A 22,550-nucleotide genomic window follows, 5' to 3' on the forward strand; every position below is an offset into this window, starting at 1 on the left:
CCTGACGCTGGGAAAGATTGAGGGCAGGAGAGGAAGAGGGCGACAGAGGACGAGATGGTTGGATGGCATCACCGACTCAATGGACATGAGTCTGAGCAAGCTCCGGGAGATGGTGAAAGACAGGGAGGCTTGTCGTGCTGAATCCACGGAGTGGCAAGGAGTTGGATATGATTGAGTGACTGAACAACAACAGCTACGTTCTAGGGACCATCCTCGGTGCGAATGATTTAATAGAAGCAGCCAGAGTCCGTGTCCCCTGGGGGTTAGTAGTCTAGACTAAATGATCTGTGAAGGTCTTTAAAAATGATAAAGTTCTAAATCAGAATAGGGCCTTTGTGGGACCTGGGAGTCTGAACTGGAAACTTTGTCTCTTTTTTTAAACCCCAACAGTAGGAGGTAGGGATTCCCTTTCATTTACTTTTTCTCCAGATGGAAAGCCAAATGTCCCAATGCTAATGACTGAATATGCCAGTTCTTCCTTAATGAACTGCTGATGCAACTTCTGTTGTTGCTTTATTTTGGGGTCTAAATAACCCAGATTTTCATCCAAACTCATTTTGGAAATAAAGCAGATGGAGCCTTGTTAGATGAGTTAAATGACTCACTTGGGTGGACTTTTAACATCTAACCATGTTTCTTTGCCCTGACTTTGAGATGAACAACCTGGAATGCTCTACGGTCAGGCCCTAGTTCATCTCTCTCCTTCAGTGCCCCAGACCAGAGGATCCCCATGGTCCAGAGTCCAGTTCAGTTCAGTTCAGTCGTGTCCAACTCTTTGCGACCCCACAGACCGCAGCATGCCATGCTTCCCTGTCCATCACCAATTCCCGGAGCTTACTCAAACTCATGTCCATCAAGTCAGTGATGCCATCCAACCACGGGTCGGAGCCCAGGCAACACTGAAGGCCTCACCTGCCTTTGCAGAAGGAGGGATCTCTTATTATATCTGCTTTCGTGTAGCCAAGGCCACATTCTCACCGGACTGTCATTTTCGACGGCTCCGCCCCCTCCTCATCCTCAGTGATTAACATACCAGCTGGAGGGGGACAGCCAGAGGGAGGAGATAACGATTCAAGCATGTATATACTTCAAACCTAGACCCTCTTTACCCAGCCCCTCACCAATACTAACCCCTTGCGTGTTGCGCTCAATCGCTCAGCCGTGTCCAACTCTTTGCCACCCTTTGGACTGTAGCCCGACAGATTCCTCTGTCCATGGCATTTTTAACGGCAACCCATTCCAGTACTCTTGCCTGGAGAATGCCATAGACAGAGGAGCCAAGCAGGCTACAGTCCATGGGATTCAAAGAGTCGGACAGGACTGTGCAGCTAACTTCCAATTTTCACTTTTATTTCACTATCATAAAAGTAGCAGAGAGACCCCACCCCCTGCCCCCGGCTTGAGTAAAATAACTTATAACTCATTTATCACAAATGCTTGGAGTTTGAGAAGGACACCTTGCTTACACATCTTCCCTCTTGCCCACTCCCCACCATTTGTCACTCCTTGAAAATTTCAACCCTGTAGAAGCAGTCTCAACCTCCTACCACGACCCCCAGCCAAGCCCCACCAGTCACGCTGGCACATCTGAGTGCTCGATAAATGCTCTGTGACTTAAAGAAAATAGGTAGGCGTCTTCTTCTTCAGCATCTCTTTCTTCTGTCTCCCCAGGAACTTGGTATTTCGTTGGTCTGGTTATTTTTAAAGATCTATTACCCAAGTTCACCGGAACCCAGACAAAGCTCCAGATTCCAGTGTGATTTCGAGAGCTCACGGGGCTGAAAGAAATCCAAGGCGACCCTTACGTTAGCAGCGCGTGGGCTGCCGGCTGGAGAGCTTGCAGGCACCACACGTGGGCACGTGAGTCACAGCTCTCATCCTCAGCTCCCCTGCCTTCTGACCTCTCCTTATTAGGATGCCTTGCGGAGTTTCTGCCTCACCAGCAGCTCCTCGGGCGGGAATTTCCAATTGTTTTAATCACCACCATTCATTATTCACCATTCATTAGTCACCTATCACAGGATATTATACAGATGCCCCTGTTACTCCTTCTCCCTGCCAGCCTCCGTCTTTGTAAGGAAGGCAGATGCAAGGAAGGGGATTCACCAGGGAAACACCAGGAAGTTATCTGTTCCCAGATGTGGCCAGTACAGGTTAAAAGACTGCCAAATGTGATTTACAGTTTCTTAGATGGGTCAGAATCTGCTGCCTCTGGGTGTGGTTTCCTGGGAGACTGCTCTCATCCACTCGCTCTGTCCAACGAAGATGAACAGAACGGCTCCCGGCCAGGAGACACATACAAAGACCCATGGGACAAATGCCCAGGCTGGGAACTGGGACACAGGAGCCAGGCGGTACGACTGTGAATCAGCGTGACTGATCAGTTGCAGCCCACATGGGAGTCAGATTCCCAGGCAAGCCCACGAGGAGATAATCGCTTCTGGGGAAACAGCCCTGTCCTCTTTCGGGAAGACATCCCACTGCAGACCCACATCCTTCTCTCAGTGAGTGCACGGGGCTGATGGCTGGAGTTTGCTCCCCCACAGAGCAGACCCATGTTTTGCTGGCTGAGCATCAAATAAAGTGATGATTTGATTTTAGGGGCCAGGTTTGCAAAATTCAGCTTGTTAGACTATAGACACTCACAGCACAAGAGGCAGAGGAAGCGACACCAGCAGAAGGCACGTGGTTCACCCTCCCACCCCACACCCACCCCACAGGTCACACCATTCCCACGACTCCTCCCGCCTCTACCCCTCAGGGCCGCAGTCCCCAACCTTTTTCCACACGGGGGACCAGCCTCGTGGAAGACAATTTTCCTACGGCTGGGGGTGAGGGGAGGGGGATGGTTTGGGGATACTTTCGGTGCGTTACGCTTATTGTGCACTTTATTTCTATTATTATTACATCAGCTCCCCCTCGGGTCATCAGGCGTTAGATACTGGAGGTTGAGGACCCCTGCTTTATGGGAGGCAATTGCTGAATTCACAGAACTGAGTGTACGTTTGCCTGTCTGTCTGCCCCATGTGACCCCACCGGATAGTGAGCAACTTGAGGGCACCAAGGAAGGTCAAGGTACTCTGAAGATGCTGAGGTCAGCTATGAACTGTCTCGGGGCGGTCAAGGAAGACTTCACAGAGCAGACTCAAGAGCGGAGTTGAGAAAAATGAGTAAGGAGTTTGCCTGCAGAGAAATGGGTGTCAGGAAGGACAGGTGGAGGGAAAGGCAGGTGCAGCATCACAGGTGTGAAGAAGACCTTCCTTGTAGCCACTCCAGGGACTCTGGTTTGCCAAGAGAGTGGGTCGAGGAGGCTGGAGACAGAGGCAGGGGCCAGGCTGGGAAGGGCTTGGTTGCTGCCATGGAGTTCGGGCTTCACCCAGTCACCCAGTGGGACCAGGATACCTTGGCAGCTGTGTGTCGTGGTGAAAAGCTTGGATGCTAGAATCTGACTGCCTGGGATCAATTCCTGGCTTGGTACCACTTACCAGTGCGTCCCGCTAGACAAACTCCTTATCTTCTCTGTGTCTTACTTTTCCTCCCTGCAAAGGGGCGTAATAATGGAATAGTTGTAAGGACTAAATGAGAAAGTACCTGTGAATTGCTTAGAACGGTGCCAGGAAGTCAATCAATGATATTATTGTTGATATTAGTAATGATAGATAGCACATTATAACTACTGGGGCAGGACTCGTGGGGTGTTGTTGAGGGTGTGAAGTAGAGAAACAACTGTTGCAGCAGCTTGGCTCTCAATCTAGAGCCCAGAGTCCTGGCTGGGCTGGGCTGGGAGAGGGCAGAGCAGGTAAGGTGCCTAGGGGCAAACCATCACACTCGGGGTTGTGCAAGGGTGAATGCTTCCTTACATTTTCCACACCTCCCCTGCCCTGGCCTAGCCCTGCCCAGCTATTATTAAGGTCCTTCCACGTGCGATGATTCACTCGAATTCAGCATCCCTTTGAGGCTCAGAGAAGTGACCTCATGTCCCTGTCTGCTGAGCTCAGGAGGCAACTGGGAGATTCTGGTTTGACCTCTGTACACCTGCCCTCCCCACTCCCCAGGGTACCACATTGAGCTGTCCCCCCGGAAGTTGCCAAAGCTGGTGGAATCAACCAGCAGGAGGGGAGGAAGACTTGTGATCAAGTTCATGTAATCGTTGGCAGACACCAAGGGCCTGAGCATGGGTACCAACATAACCCATCAGAAGAGGGCCTGTTTTGGGAGCAAGTGCCAGACTCTCACACCACCGAAGTTGAAGTGTTATTAATCCAGTGGACCTGGGGCTGCACGGCCTGCAGGCTGTGGAGGAAAAACTGGTGTAGCCACCCTAAATCTCTTTGGCACGGCCTTGGCCAGGTCTGTTCACAGACTGGCAAACCAAGGGAAAGTCTCACCGACGGCAGAAAGACCAGCCATCTTCTGGCCTGGAAATAGTTAATTTCCCACATTCACAAAAGGACCACAAGGCAAATTGCTGTTTCACAAACTAACCAGTCTTTCTTGGATGGGAAGCCTTTGGAGTCTAGATACCAGGCCAGCGTTCAGAATGACACTGAGTACTTAATACGCGCAGGCTCTGTGCTTGCACTTGATAAAATGCCCACAGCCACCCCACGGAGCAGGTTCTAACATTAACCTGCACTTTAAAGATGACAAAGCCGAGGCTCAGAGAGGTCAAGGAACTTGCCCAGGCACATGTGATTAGTAAGAGGCAGGGCCAGGTTGCAGCCTGAGCAGCCTGACATCGGAGCCCACCACAGGAACACTGGCTCACGGCAGACCCAGCTCTGCCCAGAGAATTCCACACATGGCCAGCCAGGAGCCTGGGGATGGGAACAGTCTCCTCTCCCCAAGAGTCAAGCGAAACTGAATGAAACGTTTTTCAGTGGGCTGGCTTGCTAAAGACTCTTCAGGCTATCAAAAGGGACAGGCATTTGTTTAAAATAGTTAAACAGGCACTTTGTTTCAAAATCATTTGCAAATGTGGTTCTGAATTTAAACTGAAGGTTGATAGTTCCCCGGAATTCAAAACGTTTGGGGTGTGGTTCTTCTGTGTGATTTTTTTTTTTTTTTTGGGGCAGTGACTCTGGACAGGACCTGAGAAAAGGGAACCTGGCGTGTTGAGACTTGGGTGGCTTTGTGAGGCTTGCCCAGGGGCTGTGGGCATGGGAGGCAAGTGGCTGAGTTGGTGGCAGACAAAAAGCAGCCATCATTCTGGAACGAAGCACTGGGTGTACAGGGCTAGTGCCAGGTCTTGGAAGAAAAGCATCTCTAGAAACCCGGGCTGGAGAGGCTCACTTCTGAAGGCCACTGTCAGTGGGACTCATGCGTGAAATCACACCTATGTTTAAGGAGAATTCCCCAAACCCTCTCTACCGAATCTTCTTCCTCTCTACTTGGCCTTCAAATCTCAACCCAGACCTCTGGTTAGCTGGGGAGGATATACCTTCTCCTGGTAGGAGACTCCCACCTGTCCTTCCAGGTATCAGAGCTGTCAAGCTGCTCCCTCGTCCGCTGGTTTGGAAACCAGGTGGGGCCTGATTGAGAAGGCACAACCCCCCCCATCCCAACCCTGTCCCCCTGGCCACTCCACCCACCTTATTCCCTGGGTTGGTGTGGGAAAACCAGCCTCTTACAGTACAAGGCAAATCTTTTTCTCTTTCTTGGGAGTTAAAAAGAAGTGCCCACACACACAGCATCCCCACAAAGAAGCTGAGTGGGTCCTCCCAGGTGGCTCAGCAGTAAAGAATCTGCCTGTAACGCAGGAGATACGGGATCGATCCCTGGGTTGGGAAGATCCCCTGGAGAAGGCAATGGCAACACACGCCAGTATTCTTGCCTGAAAAATCCCATGGACAGAGGAGCCTGACGGGCTACAGTCCACGGGGGTCGCAGAGTCAGACACAAATGAGTGGCTGAGCACACACGTGGTGGTCGGGCCGGGGTTGAGGAATGCTTCGGGCTATTGTTGGAAGTCTGGAGGGACGGCAGGCCATAGGACTGGGCCTCATTTCAGCCCCCAAAAGCAACTGAAGAACTTGCCAGCCATTCTGACAGGGACAGAGTGAAGGGACAAAACAGGTCATTAAATAGTTACTCCCACTAGGGGATTATAAGTAGGAAAAATATGGAGACCCCTGTGAGTTAATGATGACTCAAGAGAGTTGGTTTGCTTAACCACAAAACCAAGCAGGCTTGCTTGGCAGCAGAACCATACAGCAGAAGGATAAGACGTGCCCCCAAACAATGAAACAATGGCACCATGGAGCCCCACATTCTGCCCAGTGAGCTCAGTTAGGACACGCTCTCTGCACAGGCACACAAAAACAATCTGTGGACCTAGCTTGACCATGTAGGGACAAGAAAACTCCCCTGCTCAACTTGCAGGAGGAGCTGATGATGGAAGCATAACGTCTGCTCAAGAAAGAAAAAGAAGTTCTTTCCCCCCTCCCCACTTTTCCTTTGATTATTAAAAACTGTAGCCCAGTAAGTTCTCAGGGCACGGCATTTCTCGCCCATCCCCCTTGTAAACCTCACATCCTGTTCTAACAAATCACTTCTTATCTATCACTTTTTGTGCCTCTCTGGTGGCTCAGATGGGTCAAGAATCTGCCTACAATGCAAGAGACCGGGGTTTGATCCCTAGGTTGGGAAGATCTCCTGGAGAAGGAGGGTTACAGTCCGTAGAGTCGCAAAGAATCGGACATGACTGAGCGCCTAACACTTTCACTCATCTATCACTTCGCTCTCCCCGAATTCTTCTCTGCGATGAGACATAAAGGACTATGGGACCAGAGCTCTCTGGAGCTCCTGGAAACGACACACTCGATTTCAATGCCAGCACAGGAGCTTCCCAGACTCCTTAAAGAACAGAGCCACACTTTAAATCCATACACTAAACACTGCAATCATCAGTCAACACACCAGGAAGGACTGGACATCAACCACAGTTATAAACAAAGGGCCTGGGGGTGACCAAGTGCAACCTCACACCAGGGTAGAGCTGGGACCCAGACCTGCCCTGGGTGGGGCGGGGGCAGGGGTCAGGGCAATGAAGAAGCCGCAGGAGGAGGGCCAGGGCACGTACAAGAGATGTGGAAGGCCCAAAGACAACTGGTGCTGCGGCTGTTTTGTTTTTTGACAGATCCTGCCTCGGGTTCATTTGTACAAACAGCAGAGGAGGACACCAGCCCCATGCAGACAGCGGAGCATAGGGGTCACACCCGCCCTCCTGTCCTCACACTGGCCTCTGTGCTGTGCTATGTCGCTGTAGTCGTGCCCGACTCTTTGGGACCCCATGGGCTGTGGCCCGCCAGGCTCCTTCCTCTGTCCATGGGATTCTCTGGGCAAGCATACTGGAGTGGGTTGCCATTTCCTTCTCCAGGCCTCTACTCTGGAGCCTTTGTAGGTGTCTGGGCACCTTTGGGAACCAGAGTAGGAGCCGCAGCTGCCAGTGACTGGGCGTTGGTGTGAGCCTTGGCCCGGGACTTTGGCCGGCAGAGCCTGAGACTCTTGGCAATGTGGGCACAAGCATGTTTCCTGGGCTAGGGGTGAACAATGCAGGTAGGCTGACTAAGTGTGCAGCAGCCCGTTTGGGATCTTGGACTTGACCTCCCTGGACTCCGTGAGAGCCTCCGCAGACTCAGCACATGCACTCCTGGCCTTGGCACTGTGGGCCAGCATCTTCTTCAGGCCCTTCTTCCGTGCTTCTTGGCCAAGTGCATGTTACTCAGGGAGCTGGGGTCCACCCCCTTAAGAGATTCATATCATTGTGATCGGGGTTGCTTGACGCCGTTTCTGTGCCCTTTTCAGGACTGGTTGTGGGTGGTGCAGTTCTTAGACTTAGCCACATCTGCACCGGGGCCCACAGATCCCAAAGCATCTGGGACTGGAAGGGCGGTGCTGCCATTGTAAGAAGGCTGACTGTGGCCATGTGCCTCCAGGGAATGGTGAGCTCGGTCCAGGCCAGGTGCTGGCATACAGAGATGCCCAAGGCTGGGCCCAGCCTGTGGAGTCACATCCACAGACTTCAGAGCTGAAAGGACATCATGTTCCCACCTGCTCAGTGAAAGAGACCCACGGTTCCCATTAAAAACTAGTTTACTCTTTTCATATCTCTTAGAACAATCATGGAGACAATAAAACAAACTTCAAACAGCAATATTAAAAGGAACCTTGTGCATTCTCAGTCAATCCGACTTGTTGAATCGTTTAGCAAAACAGAGGACCGTTGTGTCCACGCATTCATGTCCTCCTCTTAAATCCTGAATTCCTTAGGAGAGAAGTTTATATGCAGTGATGCATGTACATTTTCTAAAGTAGATGATTCTCCAATGCAGATACTAACGATAGGCTGTTTCCAGGGCTTGTGCTTTGAATTATTTAAGTGGAGATGGGTTTGCAGGGAGCCATCTAAATCCTTCTGTCGTGTCTTTCCCTCTTATGATCAAAGACACACACCGTATCGAAGATGCATCTTAGAGACACATAACTAGGCAGTGAGCTCTGTTTGGATATTGTACAAGCTCCGTCTTGTCCGACTCTGTGACCTCATGGACTGCAGCCCACCAGGCTGCTCTGTCCATGGGATTCTCCAGGTAAGGATACTGGAGTGGGTTGCCATGCCCTTCTCTAGGCAATCTTCTTGACCCAGGGATCAAAGCCCAGGTCTCCTGGGTTCTTTACCATGGATTCTCTACCACTGAGCCACCAGGAAAGTGTTTGGACCACAGTCTGGAGTAAACAAACACATCTATGTGTAGACCCCTCTGAGACCGTGGCCATTTTAAGGCTTCTTGCCACCCTAAGACCTGAGCTTTAACATTTAACTCCAGACTGAATGGAACTGTACAGAGTGGAAGAATGATTTCAAAGAGTTTACACAAGGAGAGAAAGCTGCATAGTAAGAGACTTTGCACTCGGTAATTGCGGAATTAAACAAACATACTGAGTTTATGACCACTGTACATAATTCACGATGATATGCTAAAGTGCCACAGGGCCAGTGTAAATCACATTAACATCTTATGAAATATTAAAAATAATCATTTTGTCAGACCTTGAGGTGTTAGTCACGACGACCTTAAAAGTCACTGAGGTTCACAAGGACAGATGGGGAAGAATCAAAGGAGCACAGTTAAAAAAAAAAAAACAAAAAACATCTGGGGACTTCCCTAGTGGTCCAGTGGTTAAGAGTCTTCCCCTGCAGGGGGTGAGTGTTCAATCTCCGGTGGGGGGTTCCCACATGACGCGTGGTGTGGCCAAAAAAACAGAACACAAACCCATCTGTGTGTGTGCTCAGGGATGCCAGCAGGAGGAGGGGCCTTTCCCTGCCCTGCCATGCAGAAGTTCAGAAGTTACTGAAATTCCCATTTCTTTCGTGTTCCCTGGAGCCCTTTGCCAGTGGTCTCACCTTTGCCATCAGAGACCAGTTGTTTTAGTTGCTCTGATGAAAAGCTAGCAGGGAGATGGTTAAACAAGAATCCACACACACCAGGTCTATCTGTTTCTTAACTGCAGAGACGCAACCTCTTGATCAGCTGCGGGACAGGACTGGAGAGCGTGGGTGTATCATATTCCAGGGGCCAGGGCTGCAGCCAACTTGGAAAACATCCTTTTGTCTAAACCTCTTGTTTTAGGGACTGGGGGGGTTAGTACCTTTTGTTGTTGCTGTTTCCAGCGATTTTCTTAGTAAATTTTTTTTCCTTCCAGTTTTATTGAGAAATCATTGAAAAACAGCACTGTGTGAGTTTAAGGTGTACAGCATAATGATTTGACTTATATACATCATGAAATGATCACCACAGTTACTGTAGTCACTACCGTTTCCAGCAGTCTTAAAGGCAAGGGGAGAGGGACGGAAGATCCACCCACGTAGCCTGACTTGGAGAATAAGTCTTTGAACAAAGCTCCCTCAAATGAACATGGGTCAGGTCAACACAGTTGCCTCCTGTGGCAAACCAGGTAGCCCGAGGTAAAGCAGGTCAGCAGAGGAAGGCTACACACTCCAGGAACTCTTTGGGGCCAGACGGACACAAGCTTTCCTCATCAAGAGGGGCCAGGACAGCCCCTGGGATGGGGAGTGCCATTACAGAAGGTCCTATGTCAACGAGGACAGTCATTACGGAAGGTGTTTGTCCGCGAGGATGGCTGTTATGAAAGGTATTGATACGGGAGGTGTCAAATCAACAAGAATGGACATGTTAGGGGTTCAGCCATCGTGGATGAGATGGTATCAACAAGGATAGTCATTATGGAGGGTGTCACACCAACTAGGGGGGCCGTGTTGCACCTGGACTGTGGTGTGGGTCTAGCTAATCATCTTAAGGTAATTGTGCCGTCCATTCAGGGAGGTAAAAAACTGAGGGGAGGGACAAAGAGTGCCAAGATGGGGGTTTGGAGGAGCCTGGATCCCAAGCACATAGGCTGGCAAGTGGAAGAACGAGCAGATGGTTATTCCTGGAAGGGGGAGAGGCTGTGGCTCAGAGCACTTTCCCCTTCATGACCCGTATTCTTTCTTCACAGCGGAGTTGGTCGTGCTGCTAAGTGCTATTGCCAAGAAAGGAAGAGGACGATGGGAACAAGACTCAGTGAGGAAGTCCCACAGAAATGAGGCCTTTAATCATCATTCAAACTACATTCTGCCTTGCTCCTGTAGCTGGTCTCCAATCAGAAGTCATACACTGAAGGATTATTCTTCATGACATTCAGTTAGAGGATCACTTACTAAACTGTCTTTTCAGAGGTGGTGAGAGAACACTTTTAAAATATCAAGACAACACTGGGGATTACTGCTGGCGAATGACAGTGCCATACTTCTGCTCCAGGGCCTGTCTTAGGGTTTTGCTGTGGCGCCCGCAGGCCTCAGGCATCAGAGCACCTGCCTCCTCCTCCTCCCTTCGCTCCTAAAGAAGGTTCGCCACAAGTACATCTTTTGCTGTACTTATCACACTGAGCCTCAAACTCAAATGCTTTCAGGGCTCTAGCAGATAATGTAAATGAGAAAAGCCAGCATAGTAGGGAGGCTTTGTGTTCAGTCGGAGGGGACACGCTCTACTAAGCACCTTGTAATTCAGCTTTTTCCAAAACACATCAAGCAGACCTGGCCAAGGCCCCCAGGCCACCTGTCGTAGCTCCTGGTTTACATGTGTGAATCCCTTCTGGAAGGTGAGCCCCCAGAGAGCAAGGGATTAGGATTCTCTACCTCTGAGTATCCAGTACAATGGGCCTCCAACATCTGTGGAATGAATGGAATCTGTTACCAAATGACCTAGGACTAGGCCAGGTCTTTAAAAGACATTCTAGGCAAAAATCAAATTCTCTAGTTCTGCTCAATGCTAGGACTTAAAAGTGGTTAGGAGGTGGGAAAAGCAGCAAATCGCTCTTCAAAAACAGTTGCTCTGGGTGGAGAAATCAGTTTTGGTCATTAGTTCCCTGATTCCTAGTGGTTTAATACTTCTACTCCATCCCCTCCATACAACCAACTTCTTGCAGGAAGTGTCTGCAGACTTTCGAAGACAGAATCATTGAGATATTCATTACCTGGCTTTAAATCCTTCTCTTTTTATTTTTGCTTATTTATTTGGCTGGGGCTTCGTAGCAGCACACAGAATCTTTGTTGCATCATGCGGGAACTTTTGTTGTGGCGTGTGGACTCTAGCTGTGGCGCACGGGCTCTGTAGTTGTGGCTAAGTAGACTCCGTTGCCCTGTGGCATGTGTGATCTTAGACCCCTGTCAGAGATTGAACCTGGGTCCCCCACATTGCAAGGTGGACTCTTAACCGATGGACCACCAGGGAAGTCTCTAAATTCTTTTTAAATTTAAAACTATTTTTAAGGCAAAATTGTGTTGCTAGAAGGCAAACAAATGGTTGCCAGGGGCCAAGGGGCAGGGACTGTCTGCAAAGGGGTCTGGAGGAACTTCTCAGGGGGATTGAAACATTGTATCACGCACTTGACAGGCCTCATCAAAGAGTGCAGCGGAGAGGTGAATTTTATGGTATGTACATTAAATCTCAATAAAGCTGAAAAATACATTTTACTTTCAGATAAATGATACACGAAGCACAAAATGAAATATGTACGCATAAGGCACCCCTGTTTTATTTCATTTCATTTTGCCAAAAGGTAGCATATCATCCTCATTGCTCGGAGTCTTGGAGAAGGAAATGGCAACCCACTCCAGTATTCTTGCCTGGAGAATCCTAGGGATGGGGGAGCCCGGTGGGCTGCTGTCTCTGGGGTCGCACAGAGTTGGACACGACCGAAGCGACTTAGCAGCAGCAGTTCTGAGTCTGTGTTTTCCCTCCAGAATGTATCTTGGTCGGGGGCAGGGGGGTGGTCCACTCCATGTCTCTACATCCTATTCTTTTAAATGGCTGTGCAGCATTCCCCTGTTTAAATGCACCATCATTAATGTAACCAGTCTTCTAAGGATGGATATTTGGGTTGTTTCTAGTCTCCAGTGACCAGAGGAAGGAGCAGAAGATGTTTATCTGGAGTTTCCAGGTGCCAGCTGGACACACCTTCTTGGGTGTGTCAGGTTCCTGGCTGGAACTTGAATTGTATTCCCACAGAGGCTGAGATCAGGGAAGCTGGAAGACGTTATTTCTAGGATTTGGCTGCACCACCTTGACATGGGCTTCTGCAAGACGACCCAAGCACGGTTTACTATTTGAAAAACGTCTTCCTTGTCGTGGTAAGTTGAGAACTTGCTCCTGACAGCCTACAGCTGAAGTGCCTGATAAGACTGTCAGCGACTTCAGAGCAGTTGGGCAATCTTCCACCTCTCAGCAGCGGTGAAAGGTGGCGGCCTTGCCAGGTTCCACGGAATACCAGGCTCTGGTTTCATGGCCTGGCACACTGCAGCTCAGACTGGGTTTAGTTTTGACACCTGCTCACAAGGACGGGTGTAAACTTCAGAAGCCCACTGGGGCATTCTCTTCACTTCTCTTGTGTAACTGGGTATGATGTTTACATTATATAAAACCGGTCTGGTCAGTTCCTTGGTTAAAAGAAAATATGTGTGCTTATGTGTATGCACGTGTGTGTGTGTGTGTGTGTGTGCACGCACGCGCGCAGCTGCTCACTTGCAAACTATTTTTTAAAAAATGTTCTAGGACCCCCTGGCGGCACAGTGGCTAGGAACCCACCTGCCAATACAGGGGACACAGGTATGATCCCTGGTCTGGGAAGATCCCACATGCTGTGGGGCAACTCAGCCACAACCACTGAGCCTGTGTGCTGTGGCTCCTGAAGCCACACACCTAGAGCCTGTGCTCCACAAGAGAAGTCGCTGCAGTGAGAGGCCCGTGCACCTCCAACTGGAGATTAGCCCCCACTCATTGCAACGAGAGAAAGCCCGCATGCAGCAATGGAGATCCAGTGCAAGCAAAAAAAAAATTTTTTTTAAACACATGATGAAAATAAACACACACACAAAAGGAAAACATGTTCTTGCGTACTGATTTCTTGCAGATTTTAATCCAGGAGCCTCCCCAGATGTTCTCATAAGGGCCCAAAGCTGACTACTGCGATACCGCCTGAAGCACACTGCGTAGTTAGAGGCTGAAACAACCAAAACGTCTCCCCAGAGCAACCTGGTTACACAGACAATGGCCTGGCAGTTTGGTCCAGATGGTATGCTGCTAAAAAAATCTCAGTGTTCTTTTTGGGCTCAATTTAGATAATCAAAGTAGTATCAATTCTTAAGCGAGGAATCCGTTCGAGGGCGGACACTGTGCTGAGTGATTTACAGATGTTGTTTTCACTGGGTCCCTGCCTGGAAGATGCTCCGAGGCCCTGCTCTCCAGTGAGACGTGTCAGCCGGGCGGTTGGTGGTGAAGATGACCCATCGCCCCAGACTGACTTCTCCTGAGACAGTGTCTCCTGCTGCCCCAGACTTCCAGCATAGGGCAGACTTCCAGCAGGGGCAGCAACACATGGTAACTTCACCCTCTGTGCTGCTGGCTTGTCACTTCCCTGCCGTGGCCGCAGTGCCACCCTGCACCAGAGTCAAGCGTCTGTCTGGGTCCAGGAGATGCCCTGAGCCCATCACATGCAGGGGCTTCATCCCACCACCTCTGCATCCTCCGTGATGTTTCTTTGCGACCCCATGGACTGTAGCCCACCAGGCTCCTCTGTCCATGGGATTCTCCAGGCAAGAATACTGGAGGGGGTTGCCACGCTCTCCTCCAGGCAACGTTGCCAACCCAGGGACTGAACCCAGGTCTCCCTCATTGCAGGCGGATCCTTTACCGTCTGAGCCGTGAGAGAAGCCCGATGTCCTGAGACCTCTCACAAATGCTTGTGAGTTGTCTTCAGGTTAAAAAATGTTTTTGCCATATATCCTTGTTGGAAATGGCTTGATGTCCCCATGACCAGCTCAGTGATGGAAGACAAAGCATCTGCTTGAAGGAATCTGGCACGTGCCTGGACATACACCGTCCTAGCCCAGCTCCGGCTGGACCACACATTGTCAAGTACTGAGAAGTCGCCCTCATGGCTCCAAGCATTGTGTGACACTGAATGTGGCCACGTGGGCAGACCTCAAAACAAAAACAACAGCTTGACTTGAACTCCATGTGATTTTTGGACTTGGGCAGTTGATGAACTTAATCCTGGAGATTGTTTTTCATTGTCCCAGCCAAAGGCAGCAGGTTGGCACCCATTCGTCGTTGCAGAAATGGCACATTTCCCCCAGAAGGCTTTGATTTTCTGTCATTGAGGGTAGGGAATATTTACACTTCATTAAAAACAAAGAAAGCTTCCCATTTGTGCTCATGGAAGAGTTGTAATTTTTTTCAAAATATTTCCAAAATATTTTCCAAATATTAAATATTACTTAAAGATGTTCAGACTCTCAGGGGAGGTGGTTAATGGCCTCAGAGAATATTGTGCTCGGTTGCTCAGTCAGGTCTGACTTTTTGCGATCCTTTGGACTGTAGCTCCCCAGACTCCCCTTTCCATGGGATTTTTCAGGCATACTGGAGTGGGTTGCCATTTCCTTCTCCAAGGGATCTTCTCGACCAGGGATTGAACCTGCATCTCCTGAACTGCAGGTGAATTCTTTATCACCGAGCCACTGAAGAAACCCACAAAGAATATTGTATTTCTCTCTGGCAGAACGGACGGCCTGTTCAGGAGGACAGCCCCTCCCTGGCAAAGTCAGACCAACAAGGCTTTCAGTGGTGCCCTTGGCTTGGGCTATACTCAGGAGAGAAGTGAAGAGTGCAGATGTTTTTTAAGCACAGTATCTGAAGAAACAACTTTAAGGTTTACAAATGTTTGTGTGAAGTGCAAGTCAGTAAAACAAATTCTGATTTTCTACTGCATTCTGGGCAGGCTGGGATACTGTGAAGCCAGGTGGGTCACAGGGGAGAACATGGAGAACAGTATCAAAGTCCTTGTCATGACCATAGGTTTGATATGGATGGACACAGAGGCCACACTTCCTGAAGACGGTAGAGTTAAAGCAGAAGCCTGGGTCCCCATATCACTGCTTGGAGGAGATCCCATTTAGGGCCTTTTGATTTACGTAACTTTTTTATTGGAGGATAACTGCTTTATAATGCTGTGGTGGTCTTTGCCATACATCAACGTGAATCAGTCATAATTATACCTGTATCTCCTCCCTCTTGGGCCTCCCTGCCCTGCCCATCCCACCCTGTAGGTCATTACAGAGACCCAGGCTGGGCTCACTATGTTATACAGCAGCTTCCCACCAGCTATCTATTTCACACATGATAATGTATATATGTCACAGAGTGAAGTAAGTCAGAAAGAGAAAAACAAATACCATATATTAATGCCTATACACGGAATCTAGAAAAATAGTACTGATGAACCTGTTTCCAGAGAAGAAATGGAGATGCAGGTGTAGAGAGCAGACTGGTGTTTACAGCCTACTACGGGCAGGAAATAAACATCTATTGTGTTTGAGCCATTAGACACATTTGGGTTTGTGTTACAGCGGCTGGAGTGCGTCACACCTTAACTATTAGACTCATCAGGTAAAAGGTCACCAAGGATCCATCAGCCCTCAGTGCAAACGCTTCACCGGGGAGCTGGCAGAGCCCAGGTGCATCTTCAGCCTTCTTGATACACAGCCTCATGGCATTCTGATCACATGACCTGAAGTGAGTAGTTGAAAGGAGATTCAAAATATTTCCCTTGTCTAAAGTTTATAATTAGTTTCAACTGGAAAGAATAAAGCAAGGAATAAATTGCAGCCTGGGGGCAGTTAAGAGCTTGTATTCTGAAACTAAACTGCCCAGATTCACAGATGGCACCACCACTTTTTAACTGATTCCACTGTTACTCACTTTCTTCCATTTCCTCTGACATTTTCTGGATATGCTGGTGAAGAATCCGCCTGCAATGCAGGAGACCCCGGTTCGATTCCTGGGTCAGGAAGATTCCCTGGAGAAGGGATAGGCTACCCACTCCAGTATTCTTGGGCTTCCCTGGTGGCTCAGCAGGTAAAGAATCTGCCTGCAATCTGGGAGACCTGGGTTTGATCCCTGGGTTGGGAAGACACCCTGGAGAAGGGAATGGCTGCCCACACCAGTATTCCGGCCTGGAGAATTCCATGGACTATAGTCCATGGGGTTGCAAAGAGTTGGACATGACTGAGAGATTTTCACTTTCTGTACAAACCCCAGTAGCTCCTTATCCAGGAATTTCAACTACAGATAAACTTGTCCATATATCCAACCAAATCAACTGCAAAGATGGTCACTGAGGCTCAGTGCATAGTGACAAAAGATTGGGAACAATCCATTATAAGCTGCTGATTAAATATAATATGGTATTCCCATGATGAGGACCTCTGTACAGCTCTCAGAAAGCATGTGATAGCTCTGTCTATTTTGGTATATAGGGAGCACTAAGATGGATTGCTCAGTGAAAAAAATCAGGAAACATATGGGATATATCCTCCACTATATACTGTATTTATGCTCCTCTTTGTGTAAAGAAGGGTGGTATATACATTTGTTAACTTGTACATGCTCAGGAACAATGCATAAGAAATCATAACTGCCTCTGGGAGGAGGCCTGGGGTCAGACATAGAAGGGGACATACTTCTTTCCTCCCACAGACCATTTTGTGCTATTTGAAATTATGTTACCGTGAACAGACAATTATTTTTCTAAGCACAGCTTTTAAATTATTTAAATATTAACAGTAATACACATTACCATATGATCCAGCTATTCCACTTCTGGGTATTTATCCACAGAATACAAACACACTAATTCGACACATGTACCCAAATGTTTACAGCAGCATTATTAACAACAGCTAAGATACAGAAACAACGCAAGGGCCCATCCATGGATGAATGGATAAAGAAGATGTCAGACAGACAGACAGACAGAAACACACACACACACACACACACACACACACACACACACACACACAGGAATACTACTCAGCCATAAAAAAGATGAAACATTTTGCCATTTGTGATAACATGGATGGATCTTGAAGATATTATGCCAAGTGAAATAAGTCAGATGGAGGAAGACAAATACTCTATGATTTCATGCATATATGGAATATAAAAAACAAACAAAAAAAAAACAAAATAAATGAACAAATCCAACAAAAACATACATTCAAAGAACAGAGTAGTGGTTAGCAGAGAGGAAGGGATGGGGGATGGGGACACAAATATGGAAAAGGGGGTCGATTTTACAAGGAGGGATGGAAAATAAATTTTTAGTGGTGAGCCTGCTGTAGCGTGGGTTTCCCTGGTGGCTCAGCTGGTAAAGAATCCGCCTGCAACACATGAGACCTGGGTTCAATCCCTGGGTTGGGAAGATCCCCTGGAGAAGGGAAAGGCTACCCACTCTACTATTCTGGCCTGGAGAATTCCATGGACTGTATAGTCCATGGGGTTGCAAACAGTTAGACATGACCAAGTGACTTTTACATGCTATAGGATATACAGAAGTTGAAATACAAAGCTGTATACATGAAATTTATATGCTATAAACAAATGTGATCTCAATAAAAAATACCACATATACATTTCTAGAACTGATATGAACACAGCACTCAGTAAGTGCTGATTTTTTAAAAAATGAAAGAGGGACTTCCCTGGTGATCCATTGGCTAAGACGCCATGCTCCATATGCAGGAGACCCCAGTTCAAACCCTGGTTAGGGAACTAGATCCTACATGTTGTAACTAAGACCAAGCACAGCCAAATAAAGAAATATGTACATTTTAAAAAAATGTCTGGCGTGCAGACAGTCTCTAAGATAACCAGCAAATGCTGTCTTGAGGAGTCCCACTGCACACAGGGGGCATGGTGCCCTGGTGATGTAGCATCTCAGCATCACTACATACCTGCTGGGTAACCCTGGGCAAGTTACTTCACCTCTCTGAGCTCCTCTATTCCCAGGGTTATAGGAGTACATGCTTGAGGACGGAGAGCTAAATGACTCTTGATTTACATTTTCTCGAGAGGAAACAGCTGAGCTTTTATTACTCAAACACTGTGTCATCCATCATAGTTATTTTTGGCCAAAGTCTATTTAGGAAACATGTATATTTACATCTCGAAACACAACACAACACTTTAAACAAAATATATGTTGTACACAGAGGCAGAAGGTCAGGATCTAGTGGAGATGCTCTGAGTGCCAACAAGTGGGGGTGCAAGAAGTTATTACACACAAAGTAACTGTCTACAAAGAGCCACATAGACGTCTTGCAATTTGGAAAGGATGTCTTACATGTTTTACAGTTAATAGAATTGGCTGTTAATTATATATTGGTATCTCCCGGTGTTTCATTACGCTTTCAGAAACTGTTGGGGGTTTGGGTTTTGTGCAATGGGTTGTTACAGTTTGTCCCACAAGAAATAATGAGACATAGGGCATCAGTGACTGTTTTCACGTAGAATGTCTGGTTTTTAGGGATGAATTACTGATGTTAAGTGGGAGATGCTTACACATAAAATACTTAGAAGAATGACCAGCACAGAGTAGAAGCTCAATGTGTGTTAGCTACTACAAGTAGCACTTAGTAATTTAAAAAAGAAAAACAACACTGATGGACTGAATACAAACCCAAGGTTACAAAGAGGTGAGGGAGGGAACTTGGCTCTCCTTGCCTGTTTCTCTGGAATACTGCCAGCTGCCCGGAGAAAGGGATGGGTTAATTACAAGGTGGTAGGAAGAGGTTTGAAATAATTTGATTGTGGAATAATTTTTATAATTTAGAATGATAATGAAAGGGTGTGAACTTTTCTTAATCGCCCAGGTGGAGAGCCTTAGCACTGTATCAGCCCCTAGCATTCCACCCATCTTGACCTCAATCATGGGTCCTTCTGACCAGCAAACTCCGCTTCTCCTCCATCCAAACCAAAGCCAGCCCCACTGAGCAAAATCAAAGCTGAGGCATGGGGTATAAGAATCTGCCTGCCAAGCAGGAGACACGGGTTCGACCCCTGGGGTGGGAAGATCCCCTAAAGAAGCAAATGGCAACCCACTCCAGTATTCTTACTTGGAAAATCCCATGGACAGAGGAGCCTGGTGGGCTATTACAGTCCATGGAGTCGCCAAGAGTTGGATGCAACTTATCGACTAAACAATAACAACAATATATATAGTACTTAAAATATGTAAATAATTTCAACTTCCTTTCCCCACATTGATAGCTTGGGAGAACCCCTAGAAGAATGTTGAGGCGGAGCACAGTCCAGTCATCACAGACAAAATGCCGGCATCTGAGGTGAACCCTGAGGCTGAGGTGAGCACCCGGGCGCATCGTACAACCAGCAGAGCAGCGGTCTCTGACTGTCTCACACAAATCTGTGTGGCAGTTGGGGAGACTGGGGGGAGGACCCAGCAGTTCTGCCAGTTACACATTCCAGACAACAGGCACCAGCTCCTCATTTGAATCTGAAGAACGAGGAACTCACACACGCACCCAGGGTAAGCGAACACATCATCTGATGTCTACTCATACTTTTGGCAAGAAACAATGGTAGCGAGAATGGGGTCACCGACCCAGACTCTGGTACCTGAGTGGTTCTTGGAAAGCCACTAAGTTGAGGTTTTAACAGGATTATTTTAACTTAATCAGTCCTTCATTCTTAGAAGTGGGGGAACTTGTGAGAATACCGAACTCAAACAAACACACCCCACGGCGATGTCAACTTTCCTTTACATTTCCATCTGTGCAGGGACACCAACTTCATTTTCATTCAGAGGAGTATTAAGACAGTTCAGGGATTTATAAAATAAATCCACTATGCCAGGGTCTCTGGTTTTCTCCGTCTTTTCAGGACAGACTCTAGAAACTTCTGGGCAAAGCAAACGTACTCTGCCTGCTTCAACCAAAAAGGCACAACCATTAGTTCAGCCCAGTGATGTGGCCTCACGGGTCTTGTTCCTAAGAACACAGAAGGGATTTAAGAAAGCGAAAGGGGCAAGTTCCCGGGCTTCCTTGTATCTAGACAATGAACGGTGAGACACTGCTCCAACAGTTAATAACTTCCTGGAAAGAACAGGCTCCACTGGAGACCAAAATGGCAGCCTCCCCAGGCCACAAGTAGGAATCAGATACGTAACAGAAGCCAGTTCAGGACAGTCTGTCACTGTGATCGGTAATGTACTGATGCCTTGATTTACATCATATTCTTACTGGAGTTCTCCACTGTTATCACACACAGCCAGACACATCTCAGACAATTCCCCGAGTTTCAAGACGGCTCCCCAGTCTGGTGGGCACACTTTTTTTCTCATACACACATTTACACCTCTTCATTTGCTAAGTTACTCTTTATTCTTAAGCAGACTTTTTCCAACGGAAATCTTGAAAACTCAGTCCTAACTTCCAATAAATACAATAAATACACCCACAGTATGTTCAATATCCCATGTACTGTGCAGCAGTATGTCGCCTGACACCGCTGAGGAAAAGAACCAGGAAGCTTTCCCGTCTCGGATTTGTCATGATGGCAGTTGCCGGAACGCCCAAGTTCAACTCATCCGCTCCGTTTCATTCTTTTTAATTTCCTCTAATTTGTCTGCCTGCCAAACACAAACGTCCCCTTAGATGCAGCAAAGGGTAACAACCAAAGAACCACCAAAGTTCTTTCCAAAGGGGGAAAAAAAAACACACCACACAAAACCTGTCGTAGTCTCAGGGAAGGCTTCAAATCAAGTCCTTCCGTGAGGAGACCAGGTGATTCGCGCCTTTAATCCTTCCAGGGCCGCAGGGCACCTCCCCGCGCGCCCCCGCCCCGCCCCCACCGGAACTCCGGATTCCCGCACAGCTCGGGACCCTGCCCTCCGCCGACCCCCTTCCGCCGTCAGGGTCCACGGCCCGCAGGCGCGAGGGCCCGGGGCTGCCCTGCCTCGGCGGCGCAGGGGCGCTTTCCCTGTGCAATTCGTGTTCCCGAACTTCGGGACGGCGAGAAAAGAGCGGGCGGACTGGGGAAAGGTGAGGCGAAAGCGAGGCTGTGGTGACGCTAAACCAGTGTTTCCTCGCCCCCGTCTCTGGCCGGGCGCTGAGGTGAGAGGGTGCACCCGAGAGGGAAGTTTCCCTCCTCACGGCCCGCCCGGCGTCACCAACCATCCAGGCAGAGCGCCCGAGCGCGCGGCGCGCCGCCTCAGCGAGGTCCCCGGGCCCGGCTTCCGCGCGCCCTTCCCTCCTTCCCTCTCGGCGCCCGAATCGGGCGCCCGACCGCGGGGCTCCCCGCGTGCCAAGCAAGGCCTGCGTCCTGGGCGAGGTGGCGCGGAATCCAGAGGGCACGGCCACCGCGCCCACCCGCCTGCGGCGCCGGGCCGTCCCGGGGACCCCCCGGACCGCGCCGCCCGCGCCCCGCCCTGCACCCTCGGCAACCCGCGCCCCTCTCCACCAGGCGCCGGCTGGCGGGCGGTCGCGACCCTCAGCGCGCAGCGCCCCTTCAGCGCCGCACTCACCCACTCCGCGGGGCAGGCGCGCGGCGCCCAGCAGTAAGATCCCCAGCAGTGCGACCGTGACCCCGCGGCTGAGGCTGGCCATGGCTCCGGGGCGCCTGGGCCTCGGCGGGGAAAGCGACTGTGGCCCGTGGTGCAGAGTGGCGGCCGCGGGCCCCCGAGCCTGGCAGCCGAGGCGCTGCGCTCCACCCCGGCTCGCTCACCTGCGCGCGGGGCGGACTCGCCCTGGCTCCGCCCAGCGCCGCGGGAGCACGAGCTGGCCGGCCCAGTCCCCTCCTCCCTGCCCGCCTCCCCTTCCTGCCTCCCTTCCTGCCTCCACTCCCGCCTCTCGCCTGGAGCACTGTGGCCGGGAGCCACCTTCCTGGGGTCTAGCCGCCGTCCCTCTCACGGCTTTCTCTACAGGGGCCAGAGTCGCGCTTGGGGAAGACACTTGCCTTCCTTTCACTGTCTGGGAGACACTGAAAGGAGGCCACTGTGCAGCCCTTTTCCCCGGGAAATCAAGTCTGTGGAACACCCAAGCCGTGGTTCCGCCTCTGCTTCCAGATTTGGGCTGCAGGCTTTGGACTTTTAAGGCCGATGCTACTGGTACTCTTTTCAGAATGATGAGCCCGCAG

At 49.4% G+C, this 22,550-nt stretch overlaps 1 protein-coding gene across 1 annotated transcript in view; it reads right to left on the reverse strand.

The window, feature by feature from the left end:
• Positions 1-22,021, reverse strand: part of CDCP1 (CUB domain containing protein 1) — a 56,506-nt gene extending 34,485 nt beyond the window's left edge. The window contains exon 1 of the mRNA XM_052646921.1: positions 21,940-22,021. Within this exon, the coding sequence (XP_052502881.1) occupies positions 21,940-22,021 (82 nt within the window). The remainder of the gene's footprint in view (positions 1-21,939) is intronic.
• Between the last annotated feature and the right edge of the window lie 529 nt (positions 22,022-22,550).

Source organism: Budorcas taxicolor, chromosome 1 (genome assembly GCF_023091745.1).
Source record: "Budorcas taxicolor isolate Tak-1 chromosome 1, Takin1.1, whole genome shotgun sequence".
In the NCBI taxonomy this organism is placed as follows: Eukaryota; Metazoa; Chordata; class Mammalia; order Artiodactyla; family Bovidae; genus Budorcas; species Budorcas taxicolor.